This window comes from Argopecten irradians, chromosome 8 (genome assembly GCF_041381155.1).
Source record: "Argopecten irradians isolate NY chromosome 8, Ai_NY, whole genome shotgun sequence".
In the NCBI taxonomy this organism is placed as follows: Eukaryota; Metazoa; Mollusca; class Bivalvia; order Pectinida; family Pectinidae; genus Argopecten; species Argopecten irradians.
The window spans coordinates 18,877,885-18,901,477 of record NC_091141.1 but is presented as its reverse complement, the minus strand read 5'-3'; the positions used below and the strand labels follow the sequence as shown (position 1 = coordinate 18,901,477).

General features: G+C 35.5%; 1 protein-coding gene across 1 annotated transcript; it reads right to left on the bottom strand.

Moving 5' to 3' along the window:
- Positions 1–4,357: 4,357 nt before the first annotated feature.
- Positions 4,358–13,079, bottom strand: LOC138329589 (lectin BRA-3-like). The gene is made up of 3 exons (XM_069276674.1): positions 12,818–13,079; positions 11,289–11,453; positions 4,358–8,622 (listed from the first exon to the last, which is right to left on the bottom strand). The coding sequence occupies exons 1-3, from the start codon at positions 13,062–13,064 to the stop codon at positions 8,372–8,374; spliced, it is 663 nt and encodes a 220-aa protein (XP_069132775.1). The 5' UTR covers positions 13,065–13,079; the 3' UTR covers positions 4,358–8,371.
- Between the last annotated feature and the right edge of the window lie 10,514 nt (positions 13,080–23,593).

The following is a 23,593-nucleotide window of genomic DNA, read 5'->3' as shown; positions in this document are numbered from 1 at the left end:
TATCCAAATGTGGCAGTAAACATTGGAACATAATGATGTGGTTGGAGTCGTTCTTGATTCATATAAATGGCTTACAAGACATGCTATTTACCATTATTATTTATTATACCTCAAGTGAGAATCCTGCATTCTGATTGGTCAAGAGATATTTGGTATTTTACATTATTATACCTCAAGTGAGAATCCTGAATTCTGATTGGTCGAGAGATATTTGGTATTTGACACTATCGTACAGCAGGTAACATTAGAACAATAGGAAACAAAAGACAGGTTCGTAGCAACCCCCTAGCAACGGGTGATAGTATATTTTGACAGTGCAAAATATTAACCGCCCAAAAAAATGCGCACTCGTTTCTTATTTCGACGCTATCTTTGTTTTTTGAAGCGACGCTTCAAAATTTATCTGGAGCTATTTAGTAATTGTTTTGCCAAATTAGTCTATTTGTCAATAATTGTTTTTCATATTAAGGACGGAGCTTTCCTTTTACGCCTTTTCGCTTACCGTCCAAGCGCTATATGTTGGTTTTTATGAACCCGTCTTCGTGACGTTGCTAATGTTGAAAACAGACGATGGGACGAAACCAAAATTCATTGAGATTTGCAAAAACGTTAAGATTTTAATAACCGCATGAGACAAGACAACAAGAATTTTCACTAAATGCTTATTGTTAGTATTCTTTTTAATATTGCAATGATAGTTAGCGCTACTGAGAAAAAGCTGATATGCTATCAGGGATTGACACTAACTATATTAGCCTGACAGACCACAGGGCTGCCAAATATGAAAATGTGGCAGCCCTGATATGAATTGGCAGCCGGGACTGCGAGCGCCGAAGGCACAAGCCACCAAACATGAGGGGGGTCCCCCCCCCCCCCCCAAGCAATAACTGGTAGGGGGGTCCCCCCCCCGCCCCCTAGCAATAACTGGTAGCTTTTCAGCTGTAGCTGTGCCAGGTCCCTGACTGGGGCAATTTTTTCATCATCTCCATCATTGATATCCTCATCAGACTCTGCTTCCATTGTTGTATCTAGTACTTCATCTGCAGCTTAAACCCCAGGAGCAGCTGATGTCTCCTCCACCTCTCCACCAGACAAAATCACCTGAGTTGTTGGGATTTTACTTCTCTGAAAAGACAGTAATTAATTGATGATTAATTCAAATTATACCGACTTCAAAAATGTATGTCTTACATTAATCAACCTTAAGCTCGTAGAAAGGGTTAGTGTGTCCTACTAACCTTCAGTTCATCCTTGTAAAATGGACGACGTGTCCTTGTTCCCGAGGAGTACCACAATTCAATCGAACCATTTGGATCAAAGTCCTCAATAGAGTTGACCTCGAGCAAGATTAACAAGATATCCGAGAGGTTCTTGTCTCCCAACCTGGATCGCCAGTCATTCTTCACCATTTTTATTCTGATTTACAAAAAATTGGTATAATGAAGGAGAACAATATTAAATATGTAATGAAGCATGAACAGTGTCACTTTGATTATCTCCGATGTTTATTTTTAGAGTACATATATTACCTTGGAAACTCTCTCACTGCATTCACAGACGATCCAAGAAGGGCCAACAGGTATTTGATGAGTGAAACAGGTTCTTACACCTTTCTCCCTCCATCTCTAGGCTCACATTTCATGTGCATCAAACATGAGAGGGGGGTCCGGGGGTTGGGCCCCCCCCTCCGGAAAAAATTGTGAAGGAGGAAAAACGACACAAATTGGAGATCAGACCATTGCGGATAGGACATTGATAATCTCTTGTTGACCGACCATCTTGAGGGGTTCTAAGGTAGAGGCAGAGCGAATATCGACCTTACATATCTAATGCTAATCGGCCAATTATCATTACCAGAAGGATATTTGGACCAGGCCCAGCCGGATTTCGGACGATGCTTAAACGAATATGTGAAGGATATGTGGCCGATTATGAAATTCTACGGGACACTGGGGAGATTTTAACTTCGACTCTCTTCGGGTACGTCCCCCATGCTATCTGGGAGCCCCGGCCACCGGCCGGTATAACGTTGAAAATGGACCTCCGTTGAAAATTGACCTCGAGTCATTTTTCATTGTTGAAAACTGACCCCGAATGCTGTTGAAAATTGAACATGCCGTTGAAAATTGACAGCTGCGAGGGTCAATTCTCAACGGCAGGTCTGTTGTAAAATGACCGTTGAAAATGACCGTGTTTGACTCTAAACAGATGGTCTGTTGAAAAATGACCGTAGTACATGAGCTGTTGCACAATTTATTTCAGAATATCTTATTGTCAGGTGCTGAAGACAATAGGAACTTGGTAACAAGCAACATGCCTTTACACGCCCTCTCCCTAAATATTAACAGTACACACAAATAAAAAAGATGGGGAGTGATTCATACATGTACCATAGATTTTTCAGAGAAATACCATTCATCTTTTTACATGTTATTTTTCTTACCTTTATTTAAAAGCAAAATGAATAAAGTTACCAGCATTTGGAACTCTTTAACATTTTTAACGCTTAACCATTTAACCAATTTAAAAAAGGACTTGGTCTTCTGTAATAATATTTCTTAATATAGATTTGGCGTAAAACTATATAATATGGACATTTTAGTTGAAAATGATATCCATCCTCAAGTTTACTTCAATCAGAACATGTACACAATCTATTCTCTCGTGAAATATTTAGTTTTCTTCCATTTTCAATATTTGAATTGTGTGACGAAATTCTTATTTTTGTTAAACATCTTTTACATTCCGTGTCAATAAAGTTCGTTAAATAAAATTGTGAACAAAAATTGTCTACTAAGTATTTATAAAGTATACCTCGTGTTGTATTATTTACATTGTTAATAACCTCTTCTCTATACACAGCATGAATTCTATTCTCAATAATGTTATATGTAAAACAGTCAGCGGTATGCTAATCCATTTTTACTAGTCCATGTTAATGTAAATAATCCATTCATCATTAGTTTCAATTATACTATCTAAACATTCTTTTGAAATACAGTTATAAGAACCGTTTAGTTTGAACGTATACTCCAAAATTCTTATTTTTTTCTGGTTAAAAAGATAACCTTTCTAATTCTAAATATACAAAATAATTACATGCTGTTTTATTGATGGGATCGCGGTGACCGAGTGGTTCAGATGTTTCGACATATTACCACAAGCCCTCCATCTCTGGGTCGCAATTTCGAATCCCATGTGGGGCAGTTGCTAGGTACTAACCGCTGGCCGGTGGTTTTTCTCCGAAACTCTGGCTTTCCTCCGCCAATAAACCTGGCACGTCCTTACTTGACCCTGACTGTTAATAGGACGTTAACAAAATAAACCATACCAAACGAAGTAAGGCCTTGGTCCTATGACTCTTTGCTCATTTCTGTACTTCATATCGTAAAAAATGTTCAAAAATGAATCTTAGCGTTTGAAAATCATGATCTTGAATTTTGACATTCATTTTTTCTAAAGTTAGATCAATACATCGAGTCAACATGGGCGAGTCATTGGGAAAACGTTGCCGAGATCTAGTTTGTTGCGTTGTGTTACGTAATGATAAACGAGTTCTTATGGGGTAACTTTTCAACGGGGTCCATTTTCAACGGGTCGGTGTGAAAAGTTCGTTTAAAATTCAGTTTTCAACGGCATTTGGGGTCATTTTTCAACGTTGAAAAATGACCAGAGGTCAATTTTCAACGGGGGTCCATTTTCGACGTTACAGCAGTCCTGCATGACGACAAGTGTGGATGACTGTTGCGGAATGTGTTTTCACGCCAAACGCCAATCTGACGTCACGAAAACGTCAAATATATAAAATGTCGCTTGTGTAGTCGCTTATGTGCTTCAAAATTGACAGATTTCAACATTTTTGCATTTAATTCGTCGCTTCAGTTATGAATCATTTACATGTAACGGTTTGATAAAGAAGAACATACTCACACTAGATTAATACTTTAAATAAACTGGCTATTTTTCGCATTAGCTATTACGGCGCATTGGTACGTGACCGACTTTTGTTTTCTAGTGAAAAGGTCAGAATTTCAATCATTCATATTAGATTTATGATACTCGTTTCATGAATCTAATATGAAGGGAAACTCATGACAGATCCAATACGATTAATTTATAGCATCCATAGCATTCATCGTCCAGGCGAGGACGTATTAAAGAATTTCTGTCAGTATAACATGATACCTAGATTTATATATTAACTATTAACTGTTATTGTTATCAGTAAAATGACTGGAATGCATTATACTTCTGCATGGAGCCAACAATAAAACAAGAATAACTACGATCGTGACTGAAACAATTTATTACAACATAACTAAGATATCACAGGTTTACAACACATTTGTTTTCCTAACAATTTCCTTTCAATCTCACAGACGAGTTTGACCCGAAGGTTTCGTCGTTTAACCTGGATATACTTTACTAAAAAATGCAACTCGATTCATGAAACACTGACAGGATCATCATGTGATGGTAAATCGGTTAGGTACACTGATCATGAGTACACAACGAAAATAGTCAAACACATAAGAGCATGTCGCCTTTGGTGTGCTACGATATATAGACAGGAAACTCGACCGCACAGCTACAAAAAATTTTTTTAGAAACATTTTAGTTTAAACATATTTTATTGCATTAATTAACAAACGGATTGGGTACAAGTTATTACAACTTATATACACACCCTTTCCACAATATGGTACAAAATATACAAGTATACGCAATTTGTCCAGAGAGAGAGAAAGAGAGAGAAAGAGAGGGGGAGGGAGGGGAAAGGGAGAGAGGTGGGGAGGGGGAGAGGGTTGTAACTTATGCTATCAATACTAGTATATAAGTATTACACCATTAAGTAAATTAACAATACATGACTGAGAATGAAGCTATAAAATATAAAATATAAAAGATAAAATATAAAAGTGGTCACAATTGGACTGTAGGCTCATTCGTGTCTCACAATACAAATGTTCGTCTCATTCCTGATTATCCTTCTGTCTTTGTCACACCGGTCCTTCCACGTTTCCATAAACATTCCTCTTAGTACCAACTGGGCCACCTCTATATCAAAACTTTTATAACATTAACATTGGTACAGAATTACAATAATACTAGCATATATCAATTTTTATGAAATATCGAACAAAATGAAATTTAAAATGAAATTAAAGTTACGTATATTTTGCAGTAGACTTGGTTTCAAAATCTATGACTGGCTTTAATGAAATTTTGCACATGTAGAAATATTTCAGAGTTTGAGTCGCTAGATAAATTTTCATTTCCAAATAAAAGCAGATCTAAGTCGAAAGCTACATCTAAATTCATGTCATTTAGGCGTTCCAAAAGTATATTTCTCTCTATATTATATCGACTACATTTGAAAAAGAAGTGATAAACATTTTCGCAAATATGCCCACAAGTACAGCATGGGGTTTCCACAAGGTTTACCCGGAATAAGTCATAATTAAGAGCACTGCACTGGTGTCTAAGCTTCGTATGTATAATATTTAATTTGCGATCCGCAAAGCCAAAGTAGGAAGGAGAAGATACAACCTCAGGTTTCAGTGAATTTTTAAAGATACCTAGCGAGACTGATGACTTTATAGCACTGTCAAGGTCATTCCAAGAACGAAGTGTAGAGGGTAGAAAGGAAGAAATGGTTGGTGAAAGTCTGAAAAAGGGTATTCTGTAGTCATCTCTGTTTCTCAACTGATAGCCAGCCTGCTCATTTACAGTGGAAGGAAGTAAAGAAGAAAGATAGTCTGGAGTCTGAAGTGTGTGCATTTTGTAAAGAAGATGGAGTTTTTTTCTTTTCCGTCTGGAAGATAAGGATTCTAAACCAGTTTCAAAAAAGAATCTATACTAGAGTAAGATGGAAGACCCGTTATAATTCTAGCAGCTTCGCGTTGAGCTTTTTCTAACTTTTCTGACTTAGAATTTGAGCAGCCATCCCATAACTCGCATGCATATTCTAATACAGGTAAGATGAAAGCACGATAGTAACAAAGCATCTCGGTTTGATAGAATTTCAATTTTCTCATAACATTTATTTTCTTCATTGTCGACATATATATTGCTTCCACATGATCCCCCCCCCTTGACACTAGAGCTGATAATAACACCCAAATGCTTATGCTGATCTGTAAAATCCAAAATATTTCCATCAAATTCTAATTCTACAATTTCGTCAATATAATTACTGTTAGAGATAAAAAGAACATCAGTTTTATCGGGATTTAAAGATACCACCAAGCGTTTGCCCAAATGTTCAAAGATTCTAGGTCATTGTTTAAGATGGTCTGAATTTCAAGACAGGAAGAAGATGAGCATTGAAGAGAAGTATCATCTGCAAAAAGGCGGGACGCAGAAACAAAGACATCTGCAATATCGTTTATATATATCAAAAACAATAAAGGACCTAGGATAGACCCTTGTGGAACCCCAGCATCAATGGTACCTAATCTCGAAAACGACTCATTTACACAAACTTTTTGCTTCCTTTGATATAAATAGTGCTTTAACCAAACTAATAATTCGCCTCCTATACATAGGATTTTAACTTTACGAACAACCCGTTATGCCACATCCGATCAAATGCTTTTGAAATATCACAAAAGACAATACAAGTATGTTTTCTTTCTTCTAGGGATAAAAATATATTATGGTAGATTTCAATTAACTGGTAAACAGTAGAATGGCCTGGCAGAAAACCAGATTGGTATCTATAAAACAAAGAATTTTCGAAAAAAGAATTGAAAATATGTTTAAATATAACACGTTCAAATACCTTGCCAACAGTTGACAGAAGGGATCTATCACCTTTTTTTAAACAAAGGTATAACAACTGACAATTTTCAAAGTTTTGGATCGATACCGGAAGACAGTGACATATTGAATAGTATCTCTAGTGGCTTACAAATAGTATTACAAACATTTTTCAACATATGGTGACTAATTTCATCATGACCCGAGGCCTTGCCGAGCTTTAGTATTTACAGTACGTCTCTAATTTCCGAGTAATTAATTCTGATAGAGTGTAGAGTTTTATTTGTTCTTTGATCAATAATAGGAATAGGAGTGTTGTTTTCCTCAAGCCTAGTAATGCTACAGAAATAATCGTTTAATAAATTTGATTTATCATCATCACTTGTTATTATATTTTCAGTGACTGGGTCTACTAGAGTTGGTATGGACTGTGATGTTCCACTAGAGTTTAGAAGACGTTTAATTAACTTCCAGTAAGCCTTTGGGTTGGAAGAGAAGTAATTATCAATGATACCGTGAACATTTTCATAAAAAACTAACCGACTCTACTTTTTCATATTATTAACTTTATTTCGTTGTCTTTTAAAATTTTGAATGTCTTCAGGACGGTTTGATTTTCTAGCTATCGTATGTAACCCATCTCGAATTCTAATGTTTCTCCTTAATTCAGAAGTCATCCAATGTTTGTCGCAGGGCCTAATAATAACAGTTTTTGATGGTATACACGATGAAAAAAAGTCTAAAAAACATTTGTAAAAGTTTCACAAGCATTGTCTACAGAACCACTACTTAGCAAAGAGTCATTCCAGTCGTATTGCGATATAAGATTATTCAACTTTGCAAAATCGGCTCTTTTATAAAACCAGACTTCCCGCCTATAAACGGATTTAAAAACACATGGTAATGTAATACAAACAATACAACCTTCGTGATCACTAACTGATCTATCAATATTTATTACAGAAGAGTCAATGTAGGATATAGACTCACTAAGAATAACTGGGTCAAGCAAATAGATCTAGTATGACCGATACGTGTAGGTTCAACTATTACGTTTGTTAGACTAATATAACTCATAATATCAAATAAAACAAGGTTTGGAGCAACTGTTAGCAAATCTACATTAAAATCACCAGTCAAGATAAGGTTCGATGACAAATCGAGAGCATTTTGTATAGAAAATAGCAGATTATCCCAAAACGGCGAAACAGAATTTTCCGGTCTATATACAGTACAAATAATAAAAGAGACCTGCTGCAAAGTGATTTGTATCCAAATTACTTCATCTCCATGGAATTCTAGGTTTCCTAGAAACATTTACCGTCATCCTGTCATAGTACATGTACATATCGTTGATTATGTTACGAAATAGATCTCTTAATCACTCCTCTGTATACATTATTTTGTTATGAACATCGCACACTTCACAAACTGTTTAAAACGAGATGGTATACAGAGGAGGATTTCGTTATAAACAAATATATCCGGCTGATCTTTTACCATGGGATATCCAAGACATATGATAGGCACTTGGCATTATTTTTCCTTTTCACATCAAAAACATGGCATTCTCACTCATCAGTTGTTCATTATATTTCTTCCAATAAGACTACTCAAGGTCTAATCTCTGACAAAGGAATGGGAAAATCTGCAGACAATGGTTATCAAAAAGTTTTCCGTCTACCCCAACTATACCGCAGTCAGCGGTGAACCTGTCTGGTAGGTACGCACCACTGTAATCGTTGAGTTCAACAGAAGACCAGTAGGAGGTATCTAGATCGGCCCCGTTAATCCATACCCATGATCCTTCTCTTTCTTGGTCGCTGACACCTAACCATGCTGAATATTTGTAAGCATTTCCTGTAAACAACAAAATTAAAACCACTATCGTTTTTCATACGACAAACTTAGAGCAGGGAACCCAAACACAATATGATAACGATGTGTCCTGTTACAGTGTGTAGTCATGGCACGTTATCACAACTAAAAACTAAATTCCTATCGCGTTGTATCAACGTGTTCTACCGACTGTTAATATATCTCCTAATTACTACAAATAAAATGTCTTTCACTGTTGCCAAAATTCACAATTTCAATTTCTAGTTTGTTTTAACATCCCAGATTAAAGGTATTCCTATCAATATATACGGTGTGTACACTAGTTCGTGGTTAGAGACTTTCGTTAATTTATTCAAAGTTTACGTGTGAAAGTAAGTCAGTTTCAGTAAAAATTTGTTTATGACATTAACGCTCTTGACATTTGTGTTATAAATAGTCGAGGAATGCATTCATTCGTGCCACAATTTTTTTCAGGATACGATAGGTATAATACTGACAAACATCAACCATTTATGTTTTCTTCCAGTATCAATATCGGGTGCCAATTAAACCCTTTGAGTGCCACAGGAATTTCGATCAAAATGTGATTTGAAAAAAATATGACGTAAAATTGAACAATAGACCCAGCGATGACGTCACGTCATTATAACGGCAAGTCTGGAATTCCTCTCGTCACAAAATGGATATTGCTGTGTACAACTAAAAAAAGTATATGTTTGTGTACAGTTCCTAGTCAAATTAATTTTTACCAAATTTGACATACTAATGGGAAATTTTCTACTCTTTTAGCTCATGATATCTGCATAGTTTCTCGTCACTTATTCTTTTGAGGAAAGGAAGGTGTCAGCTTTGAGCTGTGCATAAAATAATGATATCTAAAAAATTAAACATTGGAAAACTATGCAAATATAATGAGCTGAACATATAGATTAATTTGATAAAAATCCACTAATAAAGTGATCAGAAAAATTCAAACATAAAATGAAAATAAAATAAATATATAGGAATATTGAACAATACGAAAAGACTTTTGACCCGAAACTGTTGATGTAGCGTTTAAGGTCATGTGCTATATGTCTATTTTCAGACATGTTAACAGAAATTTTTAAATAGAATGATATGAATCGTTGAAATGAAAAAAAATGTATCGTCTGAAATGACATTTTATTCCAAACAGAAAACCAAATAACATTTATTCTTCGCGATGTCAACTGTATATGTATACATGTGTCTTACATGTACTCTACGGAAAATCCATGTACACACCGTATTCGCACATTTGTATGACTCTAAAATGTATCAGAAACTAATAACGATATAGGCAAAACTGAACTTCAGCACCGAGATATATCCTTCCGGTAAATACATATGTAGATAGCGGTCGATCATATTCGTTGGATGGGCGGAACGAGCGAAGGGTACAGCGATACGGTATAAGCACAAGCGTTTGGCTCTATAGATATTTCTCTTTCTCTCTCTTTATATATATACAATGTAATACTGTGTCAAATTATTTCATGTTTTGTGCCTGTGTTTATCTCACCAGATTAGAATGTCCCTGACAATCAATGTTCTCGCATGTTTATTGATATATTGCGTTAATACTTGTACATTCTATTTTGCTTTGTCTTCTAATTCTTAAGCATAAATCCCTTAAAATTAAATTATACAACGTAAACTTTATATACTGAATTATCGCCTTTTGTCCGTCGTTCTTCAGCCGTCCGTAATCCTAGGAAAGTATTTTAGGCGATCTCTTTTTATTTATATGTCCCGCTTCCTATGTACACGCATATTGTAACTTAAGACTAATCAGAAAACAACATGGCTGACAGGCACCAATGCACATGCATTTGGAATTTGAAGTGTTTTACTGCTACGTTTATAGATTTCATATGTTCAATTTCGGCTGAAACTTCTTTTCACATGGTCAATTTTGAAATATATTTTAAATTGTTCTTTGTATTTACCTGATTTTATTTATTCATGGATTCTAAACAAGTTGCCAAACTTCCAGAAAATTGTCTACTCTTACAGATCATACATGAATAATTCTAGCCATAGTGTAATTTTTTTTAGAAAACCGTACCCTTTGAGCAAGCATTTTCACGCTATTTGTAAAAACAAAGAAAGTTTCATGGAGTTTTGACGGTGCAAAAATAATGATATTTTGAAAAAGAAACATCCGATTCGGAAGACTCAGCAAATAGTATGAACTGAGAGAGCGGACAATTTCGTATTGTTATTATCAAATTTGGTAAAAATCCGTCGATAAATAAAGCCATTGTTCTCAGTCGAAACCATGGAGCAAACAATTACGTCGCCATTATTCCGTCGAGCCGATCTTCTGGAGCTGCAGAATAGCTAGATGACGTCATCGCTATTGTTCAACTGTCGAATTTCAGAGAGCCTACAAATAGGCCCTTTGGCACTCAACGGTAGTATCATAGAGCCTATAAATAGGCTCTGTGGCACTCTAGGGGTTAATCCCTAGGTGTAAGCACACACATCTTAAATATCTTGCATTCGCCAGCTGAAAATTAAATCAAGGTGATATCATAAAATTCACTATGTACCATAATGCTACAATCACAACTATAATGGAATTATATTTATTTATTATTTAGATATTACTTAAGAATGTTTTACATAGTTTGACAAACTATTCATTTATCTTACGTCTATACCTCCATAAAAGTACGCCTGGTACTTTTTAGCATTATCAAAAATGGCTAGCCGGCCATGGTCTTGTTCACATTGTGCTTTTGCGTTGTTCCAGGTCATTGAAATATTGTACATCTTTACACATAAAGGTCCATCCTCTTTCCATTTATAGCCCGCGAGATGACAACCTACAATACGACGACAATGGGACTCATTCACGTACCACGTCATACCCGGTAACGTTTGTGCGGGACTATTGTTTCTGTTGGTGATGGAATGACGTCAAAAGACGTTATCGCGGGTTCTGGAGATACTAATCCCGCACAAACGTTATCGGGTATCACGTGGTACGTGAATTAGTCCCATTCGTATTTCGATTTTCCCAGAGTATTTGATTCAATAGTCTAACACATGCATATCAAGCGATAACATTAATCATAGACTTAATGCCTTTACATTTCGAAAAAAATGCATGATAAGTGAAGTTGGGTTTATCCATCAACTTCTATTTTAAATCGGCTAATATCATTTGTGGTTGTGATAAAATTTGATGATGGAGGAACTCATGTTGAATATAAACAGCAGTGAAGGAAATACTGCATAGCGGCTTCATTTTGTGGGGATTTATTTTTACACCATTATTTCAAACACCAGAGAAATATTCATAAATTCAATGACATACCTAAAAAGTGAACTGCGAATTTCAACCATTTTGAATATTATCTTTATATGAAACAACGCAAATTCAAAGCGTTGGTACAATGATCTGGATGTCCCTCGCTATACGAAGCTCGGGTAATGCAAGTAGTTAGCTTTAAATGAGGAGTATATCATTTGTCTTTGGGTGTATATTTTCTATTGTCTTAAGATACTTTCATTCGGAGAAGAATGTTGCATTAAACATAGGATATCTTCGCACTTAACTGGCCAACTAAATATATTCTAAAAACGCCACTTTCAACACAATGATATTGAATTCAGCTTGAACTTAAACAATATTAATACTGCCTTTATTGGATAAGCTAAATTTTCATATTGGAACCAATGCAATAATCTTAATGTGAAATAAATTATGCATCGTGTACCTGATGCCAACGAAAGCACAGCATTGTATTGAGTTCAACAAATAAAGAAGTAGTGCAAAATTAATATGATTATTTATAAGTTTATTTACATCGAATATATTTCAAAGAAATTTTGTTTGCAAATTGTGTGAATCCACGTAGCGGATCCTCACAAACGTCTGCAAACAAAATGTATTTCTTAATCCGATGAAGTTCAAGAATAGTGACATCAAGGCTTATGGTTTTTTTTTCAGACTTCTTATAAAACAAAATGCGTTTAAATGTACGATTCCATTGATTTTCCAATGGATTATTTTTTTCCAAATCAATACGCAACGTCGACGTCTCTATTGTGACGTCATGATAACGTCAGGTTTTCGCGCCATTCTCGGATGTTTTGTTTATAGTAGTACGAAGAAAAATAAGTTGATAATCATACACTTCGATTTAGCATGAATTTTTTTTTAATAATTTGCAAAGCGTCTTACACTGTGTATGTTTGTAAATGACCTCTGACTTCTCGAGGACCGACACTGGGTTGTGTTCTAGGTACCGGAAACCACGACAGGTTCCGGTGACGTCACTGTACCCAAACATCAGGCAGTCCGAGTTATGCAAACAGACGGCAGCACAGCCAATCTTTGATAATTTGCTGCCTGTTAACGTGTAGACAATGCCACCTGTTGTGTTGCTCCAGTGATAAGCAGGATCAACCTCCCAATATCCAGACAACATTAGACAACGGGGACTCATATCTGCAACACATGATGCAAATATTGATTTTTCGTAGGTTAATACGAGGAATTGTTAAACCTGAGAAAGGTGATGTACCCCGAGGCCGAAGGCCGAGGGAAATATCCCCTTTCAAAGGTTTAACAAGGCCAAAGGCCGAGGGAAATATCCCCTTTCAAAGGTTTAACATTTGACCCATCCCCGACTCCGCCCCTTTTTATTTTTTGACCAATGAGAATAATTCATCCCTTCAACCCGGTCCTGCCGGTGTAACGTTGAAAGTTTACCCCCGTGGAAAACTGACCTCGGGTCATTTTTCAACGTTGAAAAATGACCCAGAATGCCGTTGAAAACTGAACTTTAAGCGCACTTTTCACACCGACCCATTGGGAATGGACCCCGTTGAAAATTGACCCCATAAAAACTCTTTTATCATTACGTAGCTCAACGTTACAAACTAGATCTCGACAACGCTTTCCCAATGACTCGCCCAAGTCGACACGATGCATAATTTTCAAACGCCAAGATTCCTTTTTGTACATTTTTATTGGATTTTTAACGATATTATGAAGCAAATAAGGGCAGAAATGAGCAAATAGTCATCGGACCAAGGCCTTACTTAGTTAGGTTTGGTTTATTTTGTTTTACGTCCTATTAACAGTCAGGGTCAAGAAAGGACATGTCATGTTTATTGGTGGAGGAAATCAGGAGTTAGTGGAGAAAAACCACCGGCCAGCGGTCAGTACCTGACAATTGCCCCACATGGGATTCGAACTTGCGATCAAGAGGTAGAGGGCTTGTGGTAATAAGTCGAGACATCTTAACCACTCGGCCACCGCGACCCAATCAATAAAAAAGCATGTAATAATTTTGTACATTTAGAATTAGGAAGGTTATCTTTGTACCCAGAAAAATAAGAATGTTGGAGTATATGATAAAAATAAAAGCTACATAATTGAATTGGCAGAGACCGACACTTCTGTGTCTGTATCTCGCACAGTAACGTGATATTGATCACTGTTATCAATATTTTGATCAAAGATCGTATAAATGCCACTTCTCGTTCCAATGCTTCATCTTCGTTTTATTTTCATTTCTATTGACTCTCGTAGAAAGCGCTTATCGTTTATGATTTTGCGAGTTTGGCGAATGTATCGATGTGCCTTCTACCATCCTCGATATTCCAAGGTTTACTTTAACTGGCGTTATATCCACCCCTAGACTAATAGCAAAATTGTAAAAAAAAGTAAAAAAAGTAAAATCATAAAAAAATTTGCTTTATTGTGCAGTGTATAATAAGTGTTTTGTACCAAGCAAACATTAAAAAAACAACTTCAAGGTCCAAACGGTCTTTAAACAGCTGTATTGAACTTGACTGTTTATATCCACTATTTATTAAGCGGGATGTCTTGGTACATAAATGATTGTTGAGGCATTTTAAAAACCTCCGCTATTGTCGACATTGTTGATAAGTTACTTTGAACAGATACAGCCTCACAGAAAAACATTTAAAGGTAATCGTTCTTAATATCAATGGCATTCAGTCTTTACATTTCCAGTTGGATCAATTTGTGTCATTTTCGTGATTTCAATTAACAATAATTTAACATTATCAATAATGTTAAAGATGCTACACCGCTGACGACAGAACAGACAAATTAGTATATTGTCTCATTTACAAAAGTCTACTACTTTGAAAAATAGTTTTGGTCTTGTAAGTAAGCCTTAAATTTCTTGTAGTAAAATGTACTGTAACTTGAAAACTTGCCGTACTTGAATATATGTCTTAGAATCCTCGCATTGACATTAAAATAGGCCTATCCAAATGAAATGGATAAATGAACAATATGCCTAAAAATAATGTTGATTTCATAACTATGTTATTACATATTTCAACCGTTTTATGTAGCCGGTGAATAAATATTTGAAAACAAGATAATCTAGTGAATTAGTCATATGGGCTTACGGGATACATGACATTGATATAAAGACGAAATCGCCTTTGAAATTATGCATTGCAATTACATTGCTTGCAAACATGCATTAAGTCGCGACTTAGTATCGATATATTAGGGTATGAAGATAATCTAAAAACTAGCACTGAGGATTTCAGTATGATGTTAGAAAGTAAGATTACAAACGGCCAACAATACATTAAGAATATACCATATATAGTTACTCACCGATCATGAAGAACATGTACACAAATAGTGAACTGAACAGGCAATAATCCATTTTAGCATCAGTAGCACCATGTGATTAAAATCGTGTGCTGAAGTTTCAGAAGAATTGCTAGATGGATGCTACTTCATCGGTCTGTCTACATGGTGTTTCGATTTGTTCTGGATAAAGATATAACTATATATGACATTTGTGATTTAGATCACTTCGACACACTGCGCCTAGAATATGATTCAATTATTCTTAAAAAGAGGCGCGTTGACTATCTATATGTTTCATTAGTGTCACATTGTCACGGCTGAGCAATGGCCATATTGATTTTATATCTTTACATTACACCAATGACAAACGGATGAATTTCAAGGATGAATTTTTATATTCAATATATACTGTTAGTACATATTATCTATCGAGTTAGCATTGTAATTATCTCATACGTGATAAAATATAGGTCCATGTACATTGTCATAAATCATTCAGCGGTTGATTGCACGGTAATGTTATATAAAAGTCCAATTACTTCAATGAACTGTATCTAATCACTCATGCTTAAAATCATTCATCATGCTTCGGATTTTCAACTCTAGGTCGATAGTTATAAGTGGGGGAGGCGAAATAGGTTCCCATGTACCCCTCTGGCAGTTTTTCGAAACATGTTTTTTTAGGACCGGTATGATGTCTAGTTTCATTTAATGCCTGTTGCCATTGACAACTCATGATCCCATGGGGGTCATATAGCGGCCATCTTGGATTTCAGTCATCAAAAGTGGACAAAATGTCACATTTGCATATACGCGCATACATGAATAACCAGATAACACACAGAGGGAAATAAACACATTTTTCAATATGATTTAAACATGCTAAATACGACAAAACTCATACTAATGACGTTACGTCTTCTGAGTTGTGTGAAATGACAGGAAAATGATTAATTTTTTTCACTAACAAATTGATACATGACATAATTTTCACCAGAAGAAAAATTATAAACAAAACACAATATGTGTGCTATAAAAAGATAGATCGCATGAGTGAAGTGGGGAAAAGAGAGGGACGTCCAAACGAAAAGAAAATGCAAAAATAAAATGCAAAAAAAAAGAATGTAATAAAACTCCAAATGTTCTGGCAAAATACATTGTTACTGCTATTCTGAATTAAACTGACTCTTGTCTAAAACTTTGTGCAATATAAAAGGATAGATTTATGGTTTTTAGTAGAAGAAGCAAGCTGGACCCCCCCCCCCCCCTCCCCTCTCCCATAATTACAAAAATACATATTCCCGGATCCAATAAAGATCAAAAGGCTAATTCACCTGTTTTATCCATGACTCAGGCATTTCCCAATAATCGTAATCATCCATTTCTTTTTAGTGAAAACAACTGGAAAACATAGAACTATTAGCGGTCCCCGTAAAGTACCACTGAGTTCGAATTATTCTCCTTGGATATTTTGATATACCTCCGCATGAAAAGAGGTGTCTGCTCGCATACAGCTAAAATCTACAAATACATATAATGTCAGCTGAGGAGGAACAGTCGCAGACAGGGACGCCACCGGACTCTAGGAAAACAGTCTATCAGTATGAGAGGACAGGGAACGGAGGTAAAAGTCAGAGAAAGTACAGACTGACCACGCCAAAAGGTAGTAGACATGATACCCTTGAACGAGAACCCATTATGGAGACAAAAGGGCTCTAACTTCATGGGCTCTCACCTTGCATTTCGCCCCACATTGCTCATGAGGCTGCTCATAAGCAATCCAGATCACCTGACACCTGACATATCCATCTGGAGATCGACTTAGAGGAGAAATTCTGCTGACCCTGTTTAATGGGCAAGAATAATACCTTGCCCCCTAGTTTTATAAAAATAAAAACCATAAACCAGGAACCTGATTCTTTGCCAAAAAGCTGAAAATTTCATTATTTTTTCGCCATTTAACAAAACTGAGAAGACGTTACGTATTATTAAAATATTTATTATACATGTGAGACATAAAACAAATTTATATTATTAATACTGAATAAAGTCAGTCAGTTACTGTTCATTTATTCAAAAGTATCGTTTTATCATCTAAATAACATCTTTTAACACACTTTGTAAAGAGATGTTAGAGATCATTACAAATATATGATATTCAATTGGTATCTGATCCAAGTAAAACTGAAAATATGAACAAAGAGTTTAATAACAGGACGATATTTTGATCTGATATTATCATCATTAGACAGGCGAATAATTGATTAAGACACGTTTTTTCAACATTACAACACCGAATAAAACAATATGTTCAACACTGATGATGCTGTAAAACGCACGTGTTACTTGTTATCTTAGATATGTTTTAAAAGGTGCATCATTATTATTTTTTTGCAATCTTCAAGTTTGGCCCTAAATGATTTTGGCTGTCAATAAACCATTTACCTTAAACAAACTTGTAAATGTGGAATAGTTACCTTTTTCCGCGGACATTCAAATTTCAATTCTTTTCTGTTAATATGAAAACATTAATCAAAAACTTAATTTAATTTTCCTTCTCTTTCCTTTCTGGACAATAAACCTGTTTGACTTAGTGTAAAACCAGCTTTGTGTATAGCCAAGAAAAATCGGATTTTCTGAATAGCAAGCAATTTACAGTTAACCTTTATGTATCTTAATGCAAAATACTTTGCTTATCACTGAGTGGCTATGAAACGGCCAAAAAATGATACCCCTTTTATCAGAGAAAAAAACAACTAATAATCAGAATGAACACTTTGTAACTGTTGTATCATTCATTCAAACATCTTGCATTAGCCAATGTTGGTTGATTGAAAAACATTAAAATTCGCTCTTTCCATTAGAAGTTATTACTAATTCATACGATAGGAATAATGGCTTTTAACTCTAATGCCTTATAATTATTGTAGTTTTGTTCGTGGGTTCATCGGCAAACGTAAATAATTTATAGGACGATAGGACTGCCGTTAAGGCGATAACCGTGTAGTTCTATTCCGTCATTGCCTATTACATAATTACCTCCCAGGTGTCCATTTTGACGTCATCATTCACAATATATTGTCATTTTCTCTAAAATTACGAAAAATGCAATCTAATATGATATTATAACATTTTTTTCTGGTAAATTATAGCACCAGATGAACTTAATTATTACATAATTGACATTTCACAAAATTAGGTCACTGTGACTTATATTTTGACAATATATTATAGTTTCCAAAATGTTTTATTTTCAACATTATTTTTTATGAAAAATCATTCAAAAATATCATTTGGTTCCAACAAAACGGGACAAAACATAAAATTGCCCCTCCTGTTTAACCCCCAATAACTAACAAGGAACTCCGACCTGACCTTATTCATATGTCATATCATGATGTCCTAACCCCCGGGTATCTGTTAACAAAAATAATGCTTATAGGTCATGGCCACTGGAGGGCCCAAATTGACACCCCTCCTGTCTGTACGATTTTTTTTTACCGTGTTCAGCAGTGAAGGTATATATACGTAGAACCACAATGAAATCAATGATTCGGATAGAGAACTAAAGGATGGACAATCTCACATACAGTCGTTCTATTTAAATAGAAAGCCTATTGAACCAGCCGATGTTTTGTATATATCGGCAATCTATTTTCTTTGCGTTGATCGGTACAGGTCAAAATATGAGATCGCCATTAACAACGTTTTCGCAAATTGCATCCTTTTTCAAACCTGAAAATTTTGGTATTCGGTATCTAATAATGATGATGATGACGAGGAAGGTGATGATGATGATGATGATGGAGAGGAGGAGGACGAGAAGTAGGAGGTGAGATGATGATGATGATGATGATGATTGTCAGGTATTAAAAGTCTTAACGCTTTTTTACAAACTGTTGAAAACACTGTGGTAAAAGTAGGAATAAGATATGTAAACATCCAGTATTCTGCGTTATAGCATTGATGATAAGAACTGACGGAATAATCAAGCTGACGGAGTGAAACGAAGGGGAGTAACTCTGATAGATCAAGCTGACGGAGTGAAACGAAGGGAAGTAACTCTGATAAATCAGGATGTGCGCTCAAGACGTGACAAAGGATGAGCACATCGTGTATTAACTTATCTCAATAAGTCGTTATTAATTCACCGTGGTCTCGAACCAAAAATATATAATTGTAAGAGACTAGAAATTTCTCCACATTTAGATTTTTTCTTGTGTAACTGGTTTCCTATAATGATTGTTTTAGTGTAACATATATACTAGATGTTTTCCAGGTAACAAATTATAACGTTGGCTCGATAAATGTACCCAGAAAATCCACAGCATTTCATTTGACACTTCAAAGAATCTACAAGTATGTCGTATGGTTATTTATTGGTGAACCTTGAATCCACAGATCCTGAATATTTGCGTAAAGTTAAAGAGTCGTAAAGCCTTCACGGAAGAGTCCATAAAAGACTAGCTTATGCTTCCATGAAGTATTTTGGGAACAACACTTCTACAGTACAGACGTATGTGGAAGACTATGAAGAAGAAACGATGAAACATTCACGTGACGTTCCACATAAGATATGATTAGTTGCGAAGATTGCAGTATTGTCTTTGAAAACTTTCAGAAATACCTTCAAAACACATGAATAACTGGTGTTCAGATCGATACTTGTTAAAAAGGACTGTTGTAAAAAAAATCGACACACGATTTATATTATACGGAAAATGATCGATATTTATACCAAAAATGTCATTCGTGATACACAGGTTTTTGTAAGTACATGTATTAAAGTAAGATATAAATATTGGTTTGCTATCCTGCCACTCCACAAAATTCATAAAAATATCTAATCTGATAAAAGGAACCTAGAAATACGGACGCAACGCGATATAGATAGGATCTTAGATGGGCATTCATTTCATAATGAATTTCATAACGACGTTAAGAAGTTTTTGTTATTTTTGCGAGCATCGGTGATAAAAAAATCACATATGGAATGTACACAAATTTAAGATATTTTTTATCACATAACCACAAAAACCTACATTTCAAAGAATCTTACGTCAACATTTATCCAGCAGAGGCCGCCATTTCTCCCGCCGTCCTCGAAATGCGGACGTGCCGCCATTTTCCTGCCGTCATTCTATGTTGTTTTTTAAGTCGAAAGACAGCTTCGAGGGTCAATTCTCAACGGCAGGTCTGTTGAGAATTGACCGTGTCAAACTCTAAACAGAGGGTCTGTTGAAAAATGACCGTAGTACATGAGCTGTTGCACAATTTATTTCAGAATATTTTATTGTCAGGTGCTAAAGAGAATAGGAATTGGGAAACATGCTACATGCCTATACAAGCCCTCTCCCTAACGGGCGCAATTCTATTTATCTGCCACCCAGATTGCATTTATATCTCCAATAAATACAATCTAACAATTGTTAAATCGTTATTGGAAAGAATAAAGAAAATTATAATGGCAAATAATGTGTTTGTATTTGTGATGAGTCATACAGTGACACAGTATTATGGTATTACTAATTAGTTACATCAGCTGGTATATAGAATATCCCTAACCATCCTGTCAACATACGAACGGATATTTCTGTTTCATACTTCCAAGATAACCACGATTGAAAATAAATTCTCCAAACATCATAATTACGCGATATGTGTAATGTAATTGTTGAAATAAAACCAGTCTTGTTTCTGCCATTGGCATTCAATTATTAACCGAACCTTTTGCATGGGTAGCCATGTGATACAGTAACAGATGACATAACTATATTGCATAAGATAAACCAATTATAGGTAGGATAACGTCATTCAGCTATGAAGAGTTCGTTCACCTTAAAGACGGAAGCCTGTTTGGTATGAAGTAGTGATTGTTGACTCTGACGCAGATTTTTCTGCTGGTTTCTCAAGCTTACATCATTTTGTTTATCGGTGTTTGTGATAACTGTTTACTATTTATGTTACTCATTTTACACATATTCACATAGTTTTCAAGAAGCAACGTCTCCATGTTCTAACTTCACATGTTTATCAGACAATAAATCATAGTCACACAAACGCTTATAAGAGACTTGACATTCAAACATTCACATTACCTATGTAATACTAATTACCGACAAGTAGATTATTACTGACAATAAGTGACTAAAAATACATACACGGTATCCTCCCTTTTTTACATTTGATGTTAAAAGACAGGTTATTATTATTATTATAAAATAGATGTCTGAAATTCAACAATACTTTGATAGACTTATTTAAATTTCTATGATGTCATCCTTTTTGTTTACCAATAAAATTATTTCAAAATTGAATTACTTGTTTGTTATTGTATATAATAATATAATGCAATAAGTTGAATAACTATGAGCTTAAATATTACTGTCAAATAATTATCAGCAGTTCATAAATGATCAATGACAAGAATTAAATGCTGATTTTTAAACATTATAAGAACAATAAGTGATATTTTTGTTCAAATGTGATCATTGTTTTTAGCTGTTATTGTCAACTTTGTTATTATACCCTTTCTTCCTCTCTTTCACGGATGGAATTTGTAGATTGGCAGTCGAACGGACGTAATTTTCGAAGTTATTCTCCAGCACCACTAGGTTCCAAACGAATTAACACAAATTAACACATCATATGCATATTTTGCATATTTTATATAAATTTTAGCACATTAAAACTCAAAATTAGCACTTTTCAGACTTTCACAGAATTTCACCACTGAATTTTCATGGAATTTCCAAAGAATTTCATGAATGTTCACATTCACTGAATTTCTTTGGTGTTTTAACCCTGCGGCCGGATCTTGTTGCTGATGGGACTTTAACACATTCTGTAGACTTCTGATGTACCATTCTAGGAATTCTACCAGTGTTGACTTGTACGGTTTCATTGTTTCCTGGAAATGATGCGCGAGTTGGTTTGATTTCTTTCGATTCCTTCTGTACTTCTTTCCTTTCTGTGTTTCTACAATGTATGATCTTGGATTTTCATGGGTTGTGACAACTTTTGCTGGAATCCATTGATCTTTCTTTCGAAAAACCACAGTTTCACCATTTTCCAAGGAAGGTAATTCTTTACCTGCATGGTGATCATAATACATTTTGGCTTTCTCCTTTCTGTATTTGAGTCTCATTTTTATATCTGATGTTTGCATACTTTCTGGCAAGTTGGTAGATCAGACTTCAACCTTCTTCCGAAAAACATTTGTGCAGGGGATAGTCCGAGATCTTCAATCACAGTCTTTCTGTACCCTTACCAGGCTAGGTAGGGGACGTCTGATTTTTTAAAAATGTTTTTGATTGTCTGAACAGTTCTTTCAGCTTGCCCATTTGCTTGTGCAAATCTGGGACTTGAAGTGGTGTGTTCAAATCCATAGGACTTTGTGAACTTCTTGAAATCCTAATTAACAAACTGAGAACCATTATCTGTTACAAGTTTGTCAGGAATGCCATATCTCGACATTTGGCTTTTGAGATATGAAATAGTGTTACTGCTACTCATGTTGTCCAACTTTGCCAGTTCAGGCCACTTAGAGTAATGATCAATTGTGACCAAAATAGTTCTTTCATTGAAATTCAAGGATATCCGCAGATATGATGGACCATGGACTGTTAGAATTTTCTGTCCTTATAACATTTTGGCTCTCTTTTGGATTTCCCTTGAGTTTGTAGCACATACGTGACATTTTGAGACTGTGTCTTCTATTTCTGCACTCATTCCTGGCCAGTAGAGTACTTCACGCGCTCGCGATTTACACTTAACAATTTCGAGGTGGGAATTATGGACAGTTTTCAACATTTCGCTGCGTAATGTTTTGGGAACAATAAGTGTGTGGCTCTTGAAAAGTAGGCCATCTACACATGAGAGTTCATCTATAAATGTCCAATAATGTCGTGCTGGTTCTGGGACTTCTTTTTTTGTTTTCTGGCCATCCTGTGAGAATAATTTCTCTAAGCTGTGATAACTCTTCATCTTTCGACGTTTCACGCTTGATATTTCTCAGTAGAAATTGGTAGATATAACACTATTTGGTTTACTCGGTCTAGGTCCTCTTTGGTTTCATTCAAGTAGCTTCGACTCAACGCGTCTGCGGGGAACACTGATTCTCCTGGCTTGTACACAACATTCAGTTTGTGATCGGATTCGATTAACACTTTTCGACCAAATATAAATTGGTGATACTTTGTGCATCCAAATACTATAGCCAGAGTTTCCTTTTCAATTTGCTCATATCTTTGTTGAGTTTCTGTCAAAGCACGCGAGCAATAGGCAATTGGCTGCCCATCTTGGATTAACGCTGCACCAAGGCCTGTAGAGCTGGCATCAACTTTAAGTGTAAGCTCTTTATTTGGGTCG

Excerpts from the sequence above, each read along its gene's own strand:
- LOC138329589 (XM_069276674.1), bottom strand. The coding sequence starts at position 13,064 with ATGTTGTCTGGATATTGGGAGGTTGATCCTGCTTATCACTGGAGCAAC. Across the intron at positions 11,454-12,817 it reads CATTTACAAACATACACAGT|GTTGTCATCTCGCGGGCTAT; the intron begins GTAAGACGCTTT and ends GTCGTATTGTAG. Across the intron at positions 8,623-11,288 it reads CCAGGCGTACTTTTATGGAG|GAAATGCTTACAAATATTCA; the intron begins GTATAGACGTAA and ends TGTTGTTTACAG.